Source organism: Ictalurus punctatus, chromosome 22 (genome assembly GCF_001660625.3).
Source record: "Ictalurus punctatus breed USDA103 chromosome 22, Coco_2.0, whole genome shotgun sequence".
NCBI lineage: Eukaryota > Metazoa > Chordata > Actinopteri > Siluriformes > Ictaluridae > Ictalurus > Ictalurus punctatus.
In genome coordinates, this window is record NC_030437.2 from 5,304,324 (window position 1) to 5,324,157 (window position 19,834).

The 19,834-nt window shown below is 37.6% G+C and overlaps 1 protein-coding gene across 1 annotated transcript; it reads right to left on the reverse strand.

Annotated features, from left to right (window-relative positions):
• Positions 1-3,811: 3,811 nt before the first annotated feature.
• LOC108255705 (L-serine dehydratase/L-threonine deaminase) lies at positions 3,812-12,452 on the reverse strand. The gene is made up of 8 exons (XM_053674456.1): positions 12,328-12,452; positions 11,901-12,074; positions 11,523-11,562; positions 7,297-7,436; positions 7,044-7,135; positions 6,310-6,537; positions 6,070-6,194; positions 3,812-5,899 (listed from the first exon to the last, which is right to left on the reverse strand). Exons 2-8 carry the CDS (start codon positions 12,051-12,053, stop codon positions 5,703-5,705), a joined length of 975 nt encoding a protein of 324 aa, XP_053530431.1. The 5' UTR covers positions 12,054-12,074; positions 12,328-12,452; the 3' UTR covers positions 3,812-5,702.
• Between the last annotated feature and the right edge of the window lie 7,382 nt (positions 12,453-19,834).

Consider the following 19,834-nt stretch of genomic DNA (forward strand, 5'->3'; position numbering starts at 1 on the left):
TATTTTTTGTATGCAGATGGTTTAAACATATTGGGTTCTGCTTAGCATACAACATAACTTTATTATTATTATTATTATTATTATTATTATTATTATATTATTATTATGGTCATTCCATCTCAAGTGGCCTAATACTGGTTGCCTGACCATTTTCAGTTTTCCAAATATATATTATTTGTGATTACCTCCATGTATTGGCATTGCAAACCACCAGTTTTTTTTGTTTGTTTGTTTGTTTGTTTGTTTGTTTTTTTAACTTTACTTTGTTTATCTGCGATGGCCATCTTTGTGTCATGGAACACAACAAATTTTGGTTATACAGATGCTTTTGGAAACCTCAATATCTCAGCTCAGGATGGTCCTAGGTCCTTGGAACAAAAACATGTATAAACAAAAATGTAACATTTTGCACATTCTTGTTCCTTAGACTTAGAACTTAAGTAAAATTGTAATTTTCACGATTGCTCACAGTTCTTTTTTAGGATCCGTTTATAATGGCAAGGATTCGAGTCTTGGTCTTATTATACTGTATGTACCTAGGTAAGTATAGTGTGCATGCAGAATATTTCAAGGTTGAAACTACTTTGTGTTGAATATCTCTGGTGGGGACAGATATGAAATTTTCACAGAAATAAGTCCTCTATGGTCGCATTCCACTATCATATTTTGAGTTTGCGATTCCACTGGTTACAGAGCTAGGGCATTTTGAGTAATGAACAGATGTAATATACGCATAACAAATAATAAAAATGAACAGTATTTTACATGCAGTAGCTTATGCGTTTCCCCAGATTTCTACTGACCCTACCTCTGAACCAGTGGATACTGTACAACAGAATGCTATGCTGGCTCAAATTTAGCCTATTACCCAAAAACACTTAAAATTCAACTTGGAAGCCAATACTCACATCTACCTCTGAGTCCAGTTGGAGATGATAAAAAAAAGACACCAGCCGTGAGTGAGAAGAAGCAAGGGTCCAGCTTTATTGGTTCTGTTCCACCACACGAGATCCACACCGATGAGAATTCTCAGAAGTGATCTGATACCCTGAGCCTAAGCTCCAGTATTTATACTGTATTTACACACTAAATAACCCATATGTTTCAAGAAGACTATGATATCAATACCAATAGGGTTAAAAAAAGAGCTCATTTACCTTACTCTTATGTTCAAGAAAAGGGCTATTCCACTTACAGATAGAATCAAAACCAGGGGATTTCAAATTACACATAGAATCAAAACCAAGGGTTTTCGAATAACCCATAGAATCAAAAAGTGGAGAGACAAAACAATCTAGAGTGACCTTGGTCTTACTATTATCTCCCGGGGGGGAGGCACTTTGACTCAGCTGCCCTCATAAATGGCTCCTCATGGTTTTCTCTTAAAATGAAGGCCTTCCTTGCGAGACAAGAATCTTCACCATCTGAATTATGAGTAAGTTACATTTTTCTGTATTTCTAGTTTATTCATATTTGCTCTATATCTCTATTTTATATATAGTTATACTGCTTGAAAAATGGTTTACTGTACTTCCTACTTCAAAATATCATTACAGTTCTACTGTCCTGCATATCCTATCATTCTGTTTTTTATAAAGAGTATATATATATTATTATTAGATATTACCCTTATAATATCTTAATATTCCTTTTTATTATTCTTATAAAGTTATAGTAGTATGTGTGTGAGAGAGAGAGTGTGTGTGTGTGTGTGTATATTATGTCTACTTGCCCGCCCTTGACTGTACGAGAGTGTGTGTGTGTTTTAGCACTCCTCAGCTCGTATACTTCTTTTTGACTTTTTGACTACTAAACCATAGTGTATTACTCTTAAAGATCTAAGATCTTTAAAGTGTGAATCCAATTCAATATCAGTCAATATCCGCCTCACACCGCTTCTGTGTGTCTTGGTGCCCGTCTTTTCTTCATCTCCCCTTTACTGGATACTAGGTCTCCCTCATGTTTATTTTATGACATTTTTTATCCACAACAGCTACCATAGAGGACTTATTTCTGTGAAAATTTTGTATCTGGTCACCGGACCAGAAATATTCAACCCAAAAATTGAGGGGAATTTTACAATTGCACAATTCCACCTCCTTAGGATGTGAGAGAAGGATGCAAGGATGAGATGTGAGGAGAGAGGAACCGAAGCAAGTCGAATGGAAACTTCTTCACTCTCTCAAGCGTCACTTCAAAGCGACGTCGATTAATGATGACTGTTCTCAGCCTCATGGATGACCTCACTGCGCTTCAGGGATCTGCAGTTATGTTGCTGGATTTTGGTTAATAACAACATTCTTAATAATAAAGCAAAATGCACGGATAGTATGTGAAATATCTGGGTTTTCCACAATGAATTAATGAACAATACATAAATTATTGCATCTTTTGTGCAGCTTTGCCTATCCAAACATGCAAGGGTGCAACAATTCATTACAATACTCTTTGTAAGCATATAATTATTTAATTATATTTCACACAAAATTCCATCGCATCATCAAAGGACCTTTTGGTTGAGATTGGTGCAGATGTAAAGGAGGAGGGGCATTTATACGTGCGTCAGGTATTTTCTAAAAGAGAAACACCTGCATAGGATACACCTGTGTATCCACGCTCATAGCTCCTTTCTCACTCCTTGGTCCTCACCGTGCAATTAGAGAATTCCACACTTCAAAATGGTTGACGTCTATCAATTTCTGGGTCACGGGCTGGAGGAGCGAGGAAACTAGGAAGCATCAATTTGAGTATTGAGAAGCACCCTTGTTTTGACGAGGTTCTGTGGAGGAACTCCAGTGACCTGCATACAGCTCTGACCTCAGTTAAATGTTGATTGCAAGACAGGCCGCCCAAGTGCTTTTCACTGAATGGGCACAAATTCCCATAGACTCACTTCAAACTGTTGTAGAAAGCTGTGTGTGTGTATGTATATATATATATATATATATATAACAAGAAACCTATCAGTCACGTTCTAATATTTTTGGTCGCCTACAAATCGGGTTGTGTGATACAAATTGTGCTATGTTTTTTGTTGTTTAACACATCTACATATAAATACCAGGAAATAACAGCTGAAATTCTAAACGCTCATACTCATCGTTTGATCTCAAACTCAAATGCTTCAGTCTACAGCAAAAACTAACGAACTGGCCTTGCCGTTCCAATAGTTTCAGAGGGGACTGTAGATAAGCTTGTGGTATACACATTAAACTCACACACCTCACTTATTTTAGTACCAGTTATAGGCTATAAAAAGCATTCCCTATTTGGGTCCCTAGAAAAATAGTTATGGGACATTTTAGGGCTGCCTGCTACCAGCGAATGCATTCCCTTTTTTGTCAGATTTTTGTTACATGTATGAATTTAGTCATCAATGTATCAATCATTTTCAATGCATAATCAATAATAAGTCATCATTTGTGACTAATCACTCTGTTTATAGCAATAATATATTATTATTAATATTATTTGTACAGGTAGAGACAATTTGTGTTTGTCATCATTACGCAGTGATCAGTTTCCGACAACAGGACCACTGTTAGTTGGGTAGGTTTGGGGCATAGACAAGCAAAAGCTCCAGCAACACAGCATAAACTCATCTCAATGCAATAGTTACCATGTAATTAATACACTCACAGTCCAGCCAATTAGGTACACCTGTATGTAATTAGCCAATCAATCATGTGTCAGCAGCGCAATGCATAAAACCATGTAAATACAGGTCAGGAGTTTTAGTTAATGTTCATATCAAACTCATATCAAATTGTCTACATCAAATATAAAGTGACTATATTAATATTTGCAGAAATAAAAAACAAACATTTTATTGCTTTTTGCAAAGGTTGTTTACTTCTTTCACTGTGTCATTTGGCCAGGGGTTTCCAAACATATGTATACTAATATAAATATACATAAAGTGAACAGAAACAAACATTTAATTGCTAAAATAAGATTCATGTTACATTAGACAGATTAAATCTAAAACACAAACATTGTACATTTCACAAGACATGGAAAACCTGGAAAACATTTTCAACCCACACACCTACACACTTCTAGGCAAGAACTTGATATATTTCAAAAACACCACTTTCAGTCTCTTCTTTAGAATTCTTGACTAAATGACATTTCTAGGAAATTTCAGTAAAGCTAGACATTCTGGAATGATTTAGCCCCAGCTGTGGGTGTACAAAAGTCAGTCAGGTGTGGAATTATAAAGTGCCTTGCAAAAGTATTCAACCCCATTAAAAGTCATCAGATTCATCAAGCTTACAGATACACTTACACAGATTGTACCAGACAGAACCTTTTTGCAAACCAAACTCATTATTTGTCAGCAGATCTTTAAGAAATGATAAAAACCTAAAAATTTAGCTTGCAACCCCTGTCCTGTAGAAGCTCCAAGTTTACAGTGATGCAAGATTGGCCTACCGAGGACACATTTGGCTTACAATTGGCCTCTGCCTGTGAATCATTTGAAAGGTCCCCCTTTCTCGATAAAAGACCTCTTACTGCAAGTACCATTGATCAGATTGTGAATCTGATGGAAGGCTGTCAAACTGAAGACCAAACAGCATTTTAAGGATATTACAAAGTTATAGACATGCAGAAGATAAGAAAAGGCTACAAAATAATATCCAAGTTGGATTTTGGATATTCCAGTAAGCACTGTTGGATCAGTTGTGAGGAAATGGAATCTGCACCATACTACCTAGGCACTGCCTAGACAAGGCTGTCCCGTAAAACTCAAGCATCGGAGCTTGAAGGGGACTTGTGAGGGAAGTTACAGTAAGACTTTAAAGGGGCTACAGAATTCTGTGGCTGAGACTGGAGTGAAGGTGCACCAGTCAAGCATATCAAGAGCTCTGCAGAATACATGGCAAGGGATCTGAGACCATTCCTCCATACAGAATCTCTCCGGATCCTTCAAATTTCTAGGTCCACGCTGGCGTTTGAATTGTTTGAATAAAAGATCAAACGGTTAAACAATAATGACAATTTTTCACAGCCTTCTTTGCTCATATTTACCAAGGCTGCCAATATTAGTGGAGGGCACTGTATGCTGTATAACAGTAAATTAAATTTCTAATAGTTCAGTTCAGTATGAGTCAGAGGCAGGCTCAGAGATCGAGGGAGAGCCCAATGAGCATCAGGAGCTAAATCAGACAGATACAGGTGAGAGGGTTATACTGGCTGACTGTAAAGGGACGCGCTAGGAAGAGTGTGATAAGAAGAAAGATAGACATCGAATTCTTTAAAAGGATTAGTTATTACAACAACATTAACTACATTGAGAATTACGCCTAACTATTTATAATATGATTGTAAAAGATTTTGTTATTCATTCGGTCTCTGATTCTCTTGTTATTCATTCTCTATTTGAGGCTCTTTCTGCTTCTGGCCATCGAGAAGCAAATCCCAATCATAAAAGATGAGGTTATCAAGATCTTTCAGAACTACTGCCCCTCAAAATGCCTGTGCACAGCCCTGCTGAAGGGGTTGAATACTTATGCAGACAAATCTGTTCACTTTTAAGGGGGTTGAATACTTTTGCAAAGCAGTGCATTTGTAGACCTACTTAGCAAACAAGCATGATAAGGTAAATAGTATAGTCGTCAAAATTTCTAACTCTAAATGTAGGATGTTCATTATATTTACATCCCCCCAAAAAATTACAGTGTATCTGGATATGTCCTTGTCTAGCCGGTCATTCCCAATTGTTTCTTTAGACTATGCAATTGCTCTATGCTGATGTTGTTGCCACCACACACAACCACCACCACTGGTCCCAACTCCTGAGTCAACTTATTCTCCTTCTGAAGACGCTTAATGATATTGCAGTAGATGGCTCCAAGAGCAGCACCACAAGCAGGTTCAACTAAAATCTTTTCATCATCTGCAAGTAAAGCAGTGAGGTGAGGGGCTAAATACTTCAGAAAATAAGTGTGATATAAATATTTCATTATCAAGATACTTTAATTATCTGAAAATTAGCCTTTCATTTGATCTATTTATATTTGCATGTATGTATTTTTTGTGAATAGAGAAACCCAGAAAATTACTAACCAATGAAACGCTCAGCTGCCCATACAGCTTCCTGATCTGTGACCAGCTCTGAGTAAACAGTGTGCTCACCCACAAGCTTCATTGTTTGAGATGATACTCGTGTCAGGCCCAGCGTGGTAGCAACACTAAGGACAAAAGTAGAGCTGAAATATTTAAATCATAGTACTTTATCAGACTGCTGCATCTAAATTGAATGCTGCATCCAAAAATCGAAGTGTTATGATGTCATATGCAGATTACCTAGTGATGGAGGGCAGTGTAACCAGCTCTCCCACCTTCATGGCTGCATTGAGGCTGTGAGCGCCTACTGTTTCCATAGCAATGATGGGGACATCTTCCCAACCAGCACGGCGGAGACCTTCCACAACCCCATTCAAGAGGCCACCACCTCCCACAGACAAAACCACTGCTCCTGGCTTCCCATCCAGCTGGGACTCCAGCTCCTTCACCAGAGTGGTGTGACCTTCCCTGGAAAGACAAATCGATGTAATCCACTTTGCAGAGGTCACTGGTTTGTAAGCCAACATTCATTTTTACACTTTTATCAAACGGTGCACAAATCGAAAAAGTTAATCATGTGCTCTATACAATGTACAAAATTATTGTTCTCTCACACGTGTGGCATATTCAGCCTATTTAATTTATCCTGATTGATAACGCTGACAAACATAGGAAATGTTAAAAGAATTCCTAAAAAATGATTATTGATTTAATTTAAAGAAACTTTTAAAACTTTTTAATACAAAACATTGCTTATTATATGCAGCAAGATGCATTGCCAGCCAAATACAGTCTGAAAGTCAACTTTTGAAATTTATACCAAGCTTTCAATGTGCTCCACTTTACCCATCATTTATCAGCTGTCTTCTTTTTATTATACGTCTGGTCTTCTATAACATTTGTCTTTTCTGTATGAAAATTATCAATAGTATAATACACAGTATAGCATTTCAAAATATACCAAAGCTACTCACCAAATAAGGGGATCGTCATAGGGAGAGATGAATACCCAGTCTGGATTGTTAGACACAAGCTGTTGTCCAAATTCAAGGCTCTCGTTCAATGACTGTGGAGAGAGCGGGGAAAAAAGCCATTCAATGACCTAAGAAAGGCCTAGTCATGTCAGTTGAATGCTTTTAAAATAAAAAATTATATTATTGCTATTGCTTCCTGTGAACACTACTGTCAGGAATGTTCATAAATATAAATAAATATCGCATCACTCACTTTGCCATGAATGACAACATCAGCCCCTTCATCATAAAGTCTCTGCACAGTGCCTGAAGGGGTAACACTGGGCACCACTATAGTGGCAGGCACTCCCAACTTCCGTGCAGAATAGGCAGCAGCCATGCCAGCGTTGCCTCCTGGTATTCAAAAAATGTATTTCAGTATAACAGCAAACAGTCTTATTTGCAAACAATACAACTTGGGTTGTGTGATATACAAAAACTTTAACAAGAGCTTGACCTGTATCTGCATGACTTTTTGCATTGCACTGCTGCCACATGATTGGCTGATTAGAGAATTGCATGAATGTGCAGGTGTACAGGTGTTCCTAATGAAGTGGACCGTGTGTGTACACAATAATAATAATAAAAAAAGTATAAAAAGCTTTTGTTATCTTAACAAAGAAAAACATATAAGCATTGATATGATGAAACATTGTCTTAGGAGAAAATGATGTAATGAGTCTCAGGTGACAGCACAGTCATTAAGTTTTTCAGGACAGAGGAGTTTATGCTTTTATGTTTATACAGGTTTCTCTGTAATAAGCTGTTATTTTTTTGTCTTGTTAACTTCAACAGAGAGAAAGAGAGGCTGATGAGTAACAACTGTTTATAGCTTCTACTACTTATGTCATAAAAGGTAATAAACTTGTCTCATGGACATTCTGTTTACCTTAAATGTAACTACAAGCCAATAAAAAAGTGTGTTGTGTCATTCACTGATAAATTAAAAACTGTAACCGTTAGCTAATTCTGTGGTATAAGCAGAATAACACACTTCAGACCTGTTGTTTTTAGGAAATAATCCACTTTGGGTTCACGCCTTATCACACCAACCTGGCCTGGATTATTTTCATATTACAGCACAGCCCACCATATGTTATTCTGTACATACTTTATTTATTGCAGTAGCAGTGTAAAAAAAGGATTTAAAAAAATAAACATCAACACAAGTTTCTAAAATTACAGTGCCCTATATAATGTTTGGGAAAAAGTCATAATTTTTTCATTTGCTTCTGTACTCCACAGCTTGATCTGCAACGTTTAGGTGTGTGGTACGTTTCAGAGTAACATCCACATGAATACCAGGCATAACGTTGCATTGGGAATATTTTTTCTTAAGTCCCAAATAATTCTCCTCTTGCAGTGGAATGGTTTGCATAACTAAACATCAGTCATTTTGTATCTTCAATGAATGGAGGCAAGACCAATCAGACAGGGTTTACAGGAAAATATTTGGAAATACTTGTGTCTTATTGGCTGACAGGTATCAATTCTGCCAAGCACTAGGTCACACAGTCAGTTGGTGGGGGGGTGGGGGGATATTCACTGATTTTTTTTTCTACCAGTAAAGGGGTTGAAACTGAAACACTAACATTCTCTCATGCTGAGCCAGGAAAACAACGTGTGTAAATGTTTTGTATTAGTTCCAAGTTACATAAACATGATATAAGCCCCAAATTGGTCCCGATGGCAAGGTAGCGCCTTGCATGGCAGCTTTGCTACCATTAGTGTATGAGTGTGTGTATGAATGAGACACAGTGTAAAGCACTTTGGATAAAAGCCTCTGCATAGTGCCTGAAGGGGCATATAAGTGCGCCATTTATTATTTACAAACTAGCACAGTCTAGATACTGTAGCTAAAATTTTTTTATATTTTATCATTCTGGTAGTTCTGCAAACAGTGATAACACCTGGGGCCAGTATTATGATAAAACATTTTGTCCAATTTTCACATCTTTTAAGCAATTAGCTCTCACATGCAAGAAAAAAAAGCATGGACACAGTTTATTTAGATGTACGTTTTTTAAAAAGTTTTTTGATGGAAAATAATCTGGGCTCAGTCCCTGATGATAAACAGTCCATCTAATACCCCTGGTACTAACCACTGCATGGAACACTGCACAAGACTCTGACCGAGTTGTCTAGCCAAACACAATTTGACCCTTGTCAAAGTCACTCAGATCTTTAATCTTCCTGCTCCCAACACTTTGAGAACTGACTGTTCACTTGCTGCCTAATATATCCCACCCCTTGAGAAGATAATCAGTGTTATACACTTCACCTCTCAGTGTTTTTAATGTTACAGCTGAATAGTTTTTACTATTTAAACATATGTTTGCATTTAACACTTATATTTACATTTATATTTACCAGTTATATTTAACATTTAATTGTAATATTTACACTGAAACTTAAAACTATTATTTGACATGTCCCTATCTAAATGTATCAGAATGGCCTCAAATGTTGAACAAATAATCTTTTTTTACTTTTAGCATCCCATACATTAATATAAACCGATCCTATAAACCTATTTTTTTAATGCAGTCTACTCAAGCTCAGATTAGTTTTTACACTGTAGATGTGGCGTAGTCTAATTATGTGCAAGGCAGGCGCGGACCGGCCGTTGGGAAGACAAAGTGTGCTTTGTCATGCTTACATGTTATTTGCTGTGAACTAGATATATGAACCAAATAAAGCCCAAAATGTTTTTGTTAACCTTGGGGTTTCAATGCTTATGCTAGAATCTGCAGGTTTCTGCATCACTGCAGGTTTGACCATTCCCAAGCTTTAACTAGTCAGACTAAGTGCACAAACTTTTAGAGAAGTTTATGATAATCTGTGTTTAAAAAATGGTCATCAACTTCAACTGTAAATGGGTAAAATAAACATGTAAATCTGATCATTTTCTTCTAGACTACTCATCAGTTCTTTTTCGCATTATGCCTATAAAGCATATAATATTTGATAGCCAGCCCAGCAATTAAAAATGATTTGTTAAATACTTACTCTATAATCTAAACAAGCAGGTGAACATGACTCTGAACACGAAAGGGAAAGGATGGAGGAGGAGGGGGGAGCAGGATCCAGGACAGATCCAGTTAGAGGTACACTATTGAATGTTATTGTGTGACTGTGATCATTCATATGATCAGGTTGGACTACTTCGTTCAAGTTATTTATTGTTGCATTACAAGAAATAGCATCAATGGCAAGTATGTTGGATAATACACCACATATATTTGCCTATGTCAATGTTAGACTATCCATCCATCCATCTTCAACCGCTTACTCCTTTTCAGGGTCACGGGGAACCTGGAGACTATCCCAGGGAGCATCGGGCACAAGGCAGGGCACACCCTGGACAGGGTGCCAGTCCATCACAGGGCACAATCACATACACACTCACACACCCATTCATACACTACAGGCACTTTAGACATGCCAATCAGCCTACCATGCATGTGGAGGAAACCCCCGCAGCACGGGGAGAACATGCAAACTCTGCACACACAGAGCCACAGGAATCGAACCCCGACCCTGGAGGTGTGAGGCGAACGTGCTAATCACTAAGCCACCGTGCGCCCGAGGTTAGACTATTCTTTATTAATTTAATGAATACAGCAATATTTGATGCTCATGTCAGAGACAGATGTGTGACGACCAGCTAGTCCCACTGAATAATAGAGTTTAAAAGTAATTGAAGGATAGATATGTTTTGCACTCTTATGTGGTCTGACTGATTGAATACCACTAATTACTGGTCATCTGGAAAATTCAGATGCAGAGTCAGAAAGGGAGAGGTTTGATACAGAGGTCACCAGGGGCAGACTGGACAGAAAAAACAGCCCGTGAATTTGCTGTCAAGCGGCCCTGATTCGATACACCAAATTCGAACTGACACAACATGTGTTTCCATCTACAAATCATTAATTTAAACAAATAACAGAATTTGTTCATTTGTATTGTTTGTGTTAAGCTAACATGTAAAATGATGAAACTGTTGTTTTCTAAAGGTTTTCCTTCCCAAGTTTGTGTGTACAGAAAGCAAAAATTCAAAGTTGAATTAATGTAATGATCACCTGACACTTAATTTGACGTAACAGCCTGCTCTTATTATCATTTTATTATCTTGTTTTGGATGGAAATTAAAAAAAAAAAAATTTAAGTCCAGCTCTTTTGGATGAGGTCGAGTGAAAAAAATTATATTAAATATTATCTCCTCGTCATTGCCGTCTGAGGCCTTGTCTCCCTCTCTTCTCGCTCCCACTACTGTTTTCTTGGCTTCTGGATCAAACCTCTCCCTTTCTGACTCTGCATCTGAATTTTGCAGATGACCAGTAATCAGTACATTCACGCTACACTTGCCTGGAATGTACTGCTTATATCTTCTTAGCATTTTACACTGTCATCATTACACTTTTCATTTTATCAACTCACCTGAGCAACAGACAAATCGAGTACAGCCAGTTTCTGCCCTCTGTAAGCAAAGAGATGAAAGATGTCACAGGTTGCATTCAACAAATAACTATATATATATATATATATATATATATATATATATATATATATATATATATATATATACACATATTATGTCTATACCGTTAGTGATCACATGTTCACATTAATTACCTGGTGTCCATCTTTTCATTTTTTTTTTTAAAGTAATGACTACAAGGCAGAGAGGAAGATGATGAGTTTCTGTTTAGATGTGATATAAGACATATCATAGTCCACTTTTTTGTGTGGGCTGCCCCGGACCCTGTTCTGACATACACATTAGGAATGAAAGACTTTACCGGCATGATCACTTACCATCTTACACAAGTGACCGATGCCTCGGATTTTAAACGAGCCTGTAGGCTGACATGAGTCCAGCTTCAGATATACAGCTGTTCCTGCTATATTAGAGAGTGGCAGACTCTCTCTTAGTGGAGTGACGATATGAAGTGGATGAGGGTTCTGCATAGTCTGACCTTCAGGAATAACCTGTCATTCGTGTAACATTTATGAGACAGGACACGATATAAGATCAGTTGATATTTCCTGATTCGATGAACAGTACATCTACTCTCGTTACTTAGCTACATTAAGCGTTTAAAACAAGTTTAATTGTGTTTACAATTTACATCAACTTTTTTTATTTTATTTAAAAACTGAAATGATGCAACAGCTTATTGAATAGTCACTGTTATGTTAAACAGCTTGATTTCTAAAAAGACCCCCCCCCCATCTATCTTACCTCGACAAATTAAAATATATGGCGTCCTGGCTGTGTTGTTTCTGTCCTTGGTCAAGTCTAATGTTTCAAAGTCTTCTTATACTCTAAATTACAGAATTAATGTTTCACGAGAACCAATCGCAGCTCTCCATCCCAAACACACCTCTGTCCTGTAGCCACGCCTCCGTGCTGTAGCCACGCCCCGGACCGCAAGAAAAGCAAGGTCATGCTTTATCTTAACAATCAAGCTTGTCTTATTGCTTTTAAAAATGAACAATAAATATTTGCTTCTTAAGTATTGAGACTGAAGTAAATTAATAAATTAAATAAAATTACAATGAAGCCAATCTAATCCCTCAATAATGAAATGACATCATTTCATATAAAAGCCTACTAATACTAATAATCCTTTTATGCAATACTAATTGTAAATAATGGCTAAAATCTTGCTTCATGAATTATTATTATTATTATTATTATTATTATTATTATTATTATTATTATTTTCTTCAACATCAAGAGACGTTTACTCTGTTCAAATATTATATTTAATAAAGAATACAAAAGTACACAATCGCTAGCCTATTAGTATCCATAACCTATGCATTACCAAAAGGGACGGTTCTATTTTGGCTCAGCATTTCCAAAAGGGGGTGCACCCTGCACAGCAGTCAGGGGTGGCATGCTGGCAGCTGAAACCTGACTGATCCGGCTTACAACCGACCACGAGTCACTTCTCATATTTTTAGATTCACAGCTTTTGGTCTAGAAAACATCATCATAAAGTAACTAGACATGTACATTTCCTGAAGAAAATGTGAGTGGTGCTTGCGAAAACTCGGCTAGGGCACCGATATTTTTTAGAGCTGCCCGTGTAGGGCGCCAATACTTTTAGAGCTGGACAGATAGGATGCCAATACTTTTACAGTTGGCCGTGTGGTGTGCCAATACTTTAGAGCTGGAGAGATTGGGTGGCAATCATATCATAAAGTAATTCCAACGCAGTTTCAAGCGTTTGAATACTTTTGAAATTGGGTTTTGTATTGTTTTTGCTAGAAACTACTGCACAAGTTTGATTAAATGCTTTTTTAATGAATTTCAACACACTGCATTGTGAAAATGTGTGACCAATTCAGCTTTAAAACTATTCGTTAATCCATCTCCAGAAACCGCGTCACTGGTGTAAAGTTGGCTGGACGGTGGACGCTCGATATTCGCAGATATGCGCAAATTAAGGGACCGTCTCTAAAGTTACACACCACACTGGTGTACACGTTTATAACTTAATAGCATTTGAAGGGAATAAAACCAACTGTATAGTAGCATATTCATGAAGGTGTCAGCTATAACGCACACCTTTTAGATTTTTGATATTTAATAAAATAAACTATTAAATCATATATAAATTTGACATGAATTTCAATACCGAATGGGCCCATACTCAAAGTGTAAAGCTAAATATCCATAAAAAGTAGTGAAACAAAACTAGCTAAGTATTATTTATTCTAGTCACTTAATACACGTTTAATATATCAACAATTTATCTCCATGGTTTGTAAAAATCAGGGGGTAGTTTAGCCTGAGGAAGAAATTCACATGCGACGATATAAACTATCCTCCGAGATATTGCTACATATCACAATATGTAAATATGTGTGTGTGCACCGCATTCAGTGTATATTTATCTACTTTATTATTTATTTTTTAATGTGAATACGAGAATACAGAGCGGGAAGTGTGTGGTGTTAAAAGAGCAAAAACTGTGAGAAAGAACTTAATTAAATGTGTAGTGATGTGTCGTTCATGAACGAATCGTTAATTTTCAACGAAACTTTAATATGATTCAACGAACAACGATTCGAGTCGTCCTTTCATCACTTCACAGCTCCACTGCATTCAGAATATGGGGCAGTCACGTGATGAACGAATGCTCGAACTTGAAGACTTGAGACGTGAACTAATCAAATGTGACGTAACAAAAGAATTCAATTCAATTCAATTCAATTTTATTTGTATAGCGCTTTTTACAATAGACATTGTCTCAAAGCAGCTTTACAGAAATATCAACACGGTATACAGATATTAAAGGTGCGAATTTATCCCAACTGAGCAAGCCACTGAGTGGCGACGGTGGCGAGGAAAAACTCCCTAAGATGTTTTAAGAGGAAGAAACCTTGAGAGGAACCCGACTCAGAAGGAACCCATCCTCATCTGGGTAACAACAGATATTGTGAAAAAGTTCATTATGGATTTATATGAAGTCTGTATGGCATTAGGAGCAGCCGTAGTCCCAGCAGTCTGGAATTAAAGAAGATTTGAGCTCCATCCAGAGGCAGAAAGGATCTGGATCTCTAGTATCTCCATAAAATCGTGTGGGGCTCGGCGAAAGGAGAGAGGGAGAAAAAAGATAATTATGACTGTGAAGTAGTAGAACAGAATCTAGTCAGGGTAGGCTTGAGTAAACAAATATGTTTTAAGCTTAGACTTAAACACTGAGACTGTGTCTGAGTCCCGAACACTAATAGGAAGACTGTTCCATAACTGTGGGGCTCTATAAGAGAAAGCTCTTCCCCCTGCTGTAGCCTTCACTATTCGAGGTACCGTCAGATAGCCTGCATCTTTTGATCTAAGTAGGCGTGGCGGATCATATAAAACCAAAAGGTCGCTTAGATATTGTGGCGCGAGACCATTTAGTGCTTTATAGGTTAATAAAAGTATTTTATAATTAATGCGAGATTTTACTGGGAGCCAGTGCAGTATTGATAATATCGGTGTGATTTGGTCGTATCTTCTAGTTCTAGTTAGGATTCTAGCAGCTGCATTCTGGACTAACTGGAGCTTATTTATATTCCTACTGGAACATCCAGACAGTAAGGCATTACAGTAATCTAATCTAGAGGTGACGAATGCATGAACTAGTATTTCCGCATCATGTAGTGACAATATGTTTCTTATTTTAGAAATATTTCTGAGATGAAAGAAGGCTATCCTAGTAATATTATCTACATGAGCATCAAATGATAGGCTGGAGTCAATAATCACTCCAAGGTCTTTAACTGCTGCACATGATGAAACAGAAAGACCATCCAGAGTAACCACGTGATCAGAAAGAATACTTCTAGCTACACGTGGGCCTAATAAAAGTATTTCTGTTTTTTCAGAATTAAGTAGAAGGAAGTTAATTAACATCCAACGTCTAATGTCCTTTACACAATCCTCAACTTTACAAAGCTGCTGTCTGTCTAAGGGCTTCGCTGAAACATACAGCTGTGTCTCATCAGCATAACAGTGGAAGCTAATTCCATGTTTACGAATAATTTGACCTAGGGGTAGCATATATAAAGTAAAGAGCAGTGGGCCTAAAACAGAACCCTGTGGAACTCCAAAAGTAACCTCAGTACACATGGAGAATTCACCATTTACATCTACGAACTGATAACGATCGGTCAGATAAGACCTGAGCCAGGAGAGGACTGTTCCCTTAATACCAACAACATTTTCTAATCTATCAAGGAGAATAGTGTGATCTATAGTATCAAGTATCAAATAGTATATAGTATCAAAAGCTGCACTAAGGTCTAGTAACACAAGCAGCGAGACACAACCCTGATCGTAAGTCAGTAGAAGGTCATTTACTACTTTAACTAACGCTGTCTCTGTGCTATGATGAGGTCTAAATCCTGACTGATACATTTCATGAATGTTATTCCTATCTAAGTACGAGCATAACTGCTTTGCTACAACCTTTTCTAAAATCTTAGAGATGAAGGGGAGATTTGATATTGGTCTATAGTTGGACAATTGAGACGGGTCAAGACCAGGTTTTTTAATCAAGGGTTTAATAACTGCTAATTTAAGTGATTTAGGTACATAGCCACTGCTTAGGGAAGAATTGATTATATTTAGAAGTGGTTCAATTACTCCTGGACCAATCTGTTTAAACAAACATGTAGGTACGGGATCTAGTATGCAAGTTGATGAATTGGCTGAAGAGATTAATGTAGCTAGTTCGGTCTCTCTAAGCGGAGCAAAACACTCTAAACATTGATCTGATATTGCTACATTGTCATGTAATGGGTTTATTACAGTACTGTCCAGTTTTAATTTAATGGCCTGTATTTCACGTCTAATATTTTCAACCTTATCATTGAAAAATTTCATGAAATCTTCACTGCTATGTAATGATTGAGTGTTCCTCTCTGTAGTGGTTTTATTCCTAGTTAATTTTGCTACTGTGTTGAAAAGGAATCTAGAATTGTTTTTGTTGTCTCCTATTAAGGTGGAGAAATAGATTTTTCTAGCATTGCCAAGAGATTTCCTGTATTTCAGTAGGCTCTCCTTCCATGCTGTTTGAAATATCACCAGTTTGGTTTGACGCCATTTACGTTCTAATTGTCGAGTTGTCTGTTTTAAGGTTCGCTATACCAGGGTGCTAATTTTTTTTCTCTAATTATTTTCCTTTTGAGTGGAGCCACTCTATCTAGCGTGTAGTGGAGTGTTGACTCCAAGCTTTCAGTCGCCTGATCGAGCTCTGTGTGATCTGACGGTGATCCAAATCTAATTGATGTTTCTGCGAGATTATTTATGAAGCTCGGTGCAGTAGCTGATGTGTAGGTACGTTTTACGCGGTAGCGAGATGAGGTGGAAATATTATGATCAATACGTATTATGAACGAGATAAGATAATGGTCTGAGACAACTTCAGACTGCGGAAAAATGATAATATTTTCTATACTTAGTCCGTATGTTAGTATGAGGTCAAGAGTGTGACCACCATTATGAGTAGGCCCGATTACGTTCTGATTAATCCCTACTGAATCTAAGATGGACACAACCGCTATTCTTAGAGGGTCTTCCAGGTTATCAAAATGAATATTAAAGTCTCCGACGATTAATGCTTTATCTACAGACACAACCAGGTTTGAGACAAAGTCTGCAAATTCACTAAGAAATTCAGTATATGGCCCTGGGGGTCTGTAAATAATAATTAGAGGAATTGACTTATTTTTTGTGGCTACATAACTTATACTGGTATAAAGAATTTCAAAAGAATTAAATTTATGCTTAGGTTTTTGTGTGACGACTAGATTTTTACTATGGATGAGTCCAACACCTCCTCCTCTACCAGTTGAACGAGGCTGATGTACATAACTGTATCCAGGAGGACTGGCTTCATTTAATGCTATGTACTCGTTTGGTTTAATCCAAGTTTCTGTTAAACACATTAAATTACATTCCTGATCAGTAATGATGTCGTTAACAATAAGAGCCTTAGACGCAAGAGATCTAATGTTTAATAGTCCTAGCCTCAGATCAAAAGTGCTGGCTGTGCATTCAATATGATTTAATTTTATGTTAATTAGGTTACGAAGATAGACTTTCCGAGATTTTCTATATATTTGTATAGCTCGGGGAACAGACACAGTCTCTATAGTATGTATTACCTTTGCCGGATTTTTAGTTGAACATTGATTATACTGAATGTTGTTATTATTGGAAGATGTACTTACAGTAAGCAGTCACTTAGAGTGTAGCACCTTGGAAATGTTGTCTGAAAGCAGTTCCGCTCCAAGGCTGCTGGGGTGCAGGCCATCAGGACGAAACAACCTAGGACACTCCCAGAACAGATTCCAGTTATTGACAAACACCAGATTCTGCTCATTACACCAAGAGACTAACCAATCATTTAATGCTAGAAGTCTACTGAACTTTTCTGCTTCACATCTGTATGTGGGAAGAGGTCCAGAGACGATGATCTTCGCGGTGGGTGATCTGCCTCGTCCCGTCTCGATCAGGCTGGAGAAGTCCCTCTTCAGAACCTCCGTCTGCCGCAGCCTGGTGTCGTTCGTCCCCGCGTGCAGCACAACCGCTCCAATGCGCTCGTCCTTCTTCAGGATCCCGGATACCTGCGAAGCGACATCAAGGACACAAGCACCAGAAAAACAGTGTGTGCGCACCTTACCTTTAGACGAGGCTACACGGATGTTCCGCACAATGGAGTCCCCGACGATCACAACGTTGGGTCTGGTCTGGCGGAGAGGGGCGAAGCGGTTCCTGGTTGGAATCTCGAACACCGGAGGTGGAGCGTGCATGTTCTCCCCGTGCTGCGGGGGTTTCCTCCGGGTACTCTGGTTTCCTCCCCCAGTCCAAAAACATGCATGGTAGTCTGATTGGTGTGTCTAAAGTGTCTGTAGTGTATGAATGAGTGTGTATGTGATTGTGCCCTGCGATGGACTGGCATCCTGTCCAGGGTGTACCCCGCCTTGTGCCCCGTGCTCCCTGGGATAGGCTCCAGGTTCCCCGTAACCCTGAAAAGGAGTAAGTGGTAGAAGATGGATGGATGGATAGATTTTAAAGTTTGTCTTTGTTTTTAATACAGCACACAGATTCTGAAGAAAAGTTAATCAAGGGCAGTACTGTTGGAATCATTACAGTTGTGGATGATGTGATGGACCCTATTCCGTGTGACTGCAGTGATGTAGCCCTTGTAATGGAAGAAGTTGTCGAACTACGCAATTTTGGTGATGTACCAAATGCATTTGTCAACTTGATCGGATTGCTTTATGCACTTAACATAAACTACCCCAACAACTTCAGATACACCTTTGAGGACATTCAGAGGCTGTTCATGAACATTGGAACTGATGCCTGCAGTGCATGAGTACATTCACTTAAAAATAAACTGCTCAAGTAGAGATGGGTGTTATGAATTTCTTGTAAGAGAGATTTCATGTGTTGTTGTGTTGTGTATGTTACAGTTTCTATGCCTCAACAGAATGACTTCAATTTTGTTTTATATTTTCACCTTTAAACACTGGGCAATTGAAATGTAATTTTGTTAGGCAAAAACAGATTTCTGCTTGCTTTTTCTGTATATTTTGTGAAATTCATGTAATTGAATTTATTTTTCACAATTGTAATCGATTTTTGTTTACATAAATTGATCATACCACAATATTACATTTTTAACCTTTTGCTTAAAGAGTTAAAAGAAACACTGGCTATTGTAGCTCTGGAACCTGTTTGACTTGTTCTGTTTACATTTGTAAATTTATAAGTGAAACAATTGATAAAGTCTTTCATATGGAAAAATGGGTTGTTATTTATTTGGTTGAACTTGCTAATGTAAGTTAGGAAAATAAGCCATATTAAGTTAAATGAACTTGGATTTTAGTACAGACAGCTTGAAAAAGTTAAGTTCACCTTACTTTTATAACAGTATTTCAACTGAACTTGGGATGTCTGCATTACTTGAAATGAGTAGATGGGTCAATTATTTAATTATGTCAACAAAACTTTTTAAGTTGAAATTACTTATTATTTTAAGTAAATACAACTTAACTAAGTCAAAGCAAAAAGACAACTCAATAAGTTGTGTTAACAAATTTTTTTTTTTTACAGTGTGGGACAGTGTGCGTTATAGCTGACACCTAGATGAACACCTTACAGTTGGTTATGTGACTAAGTCATTCCCTTCAAATGCTACTGAGCTTTAAATTATGGTATATTTTGTGAACTGAATCCATAT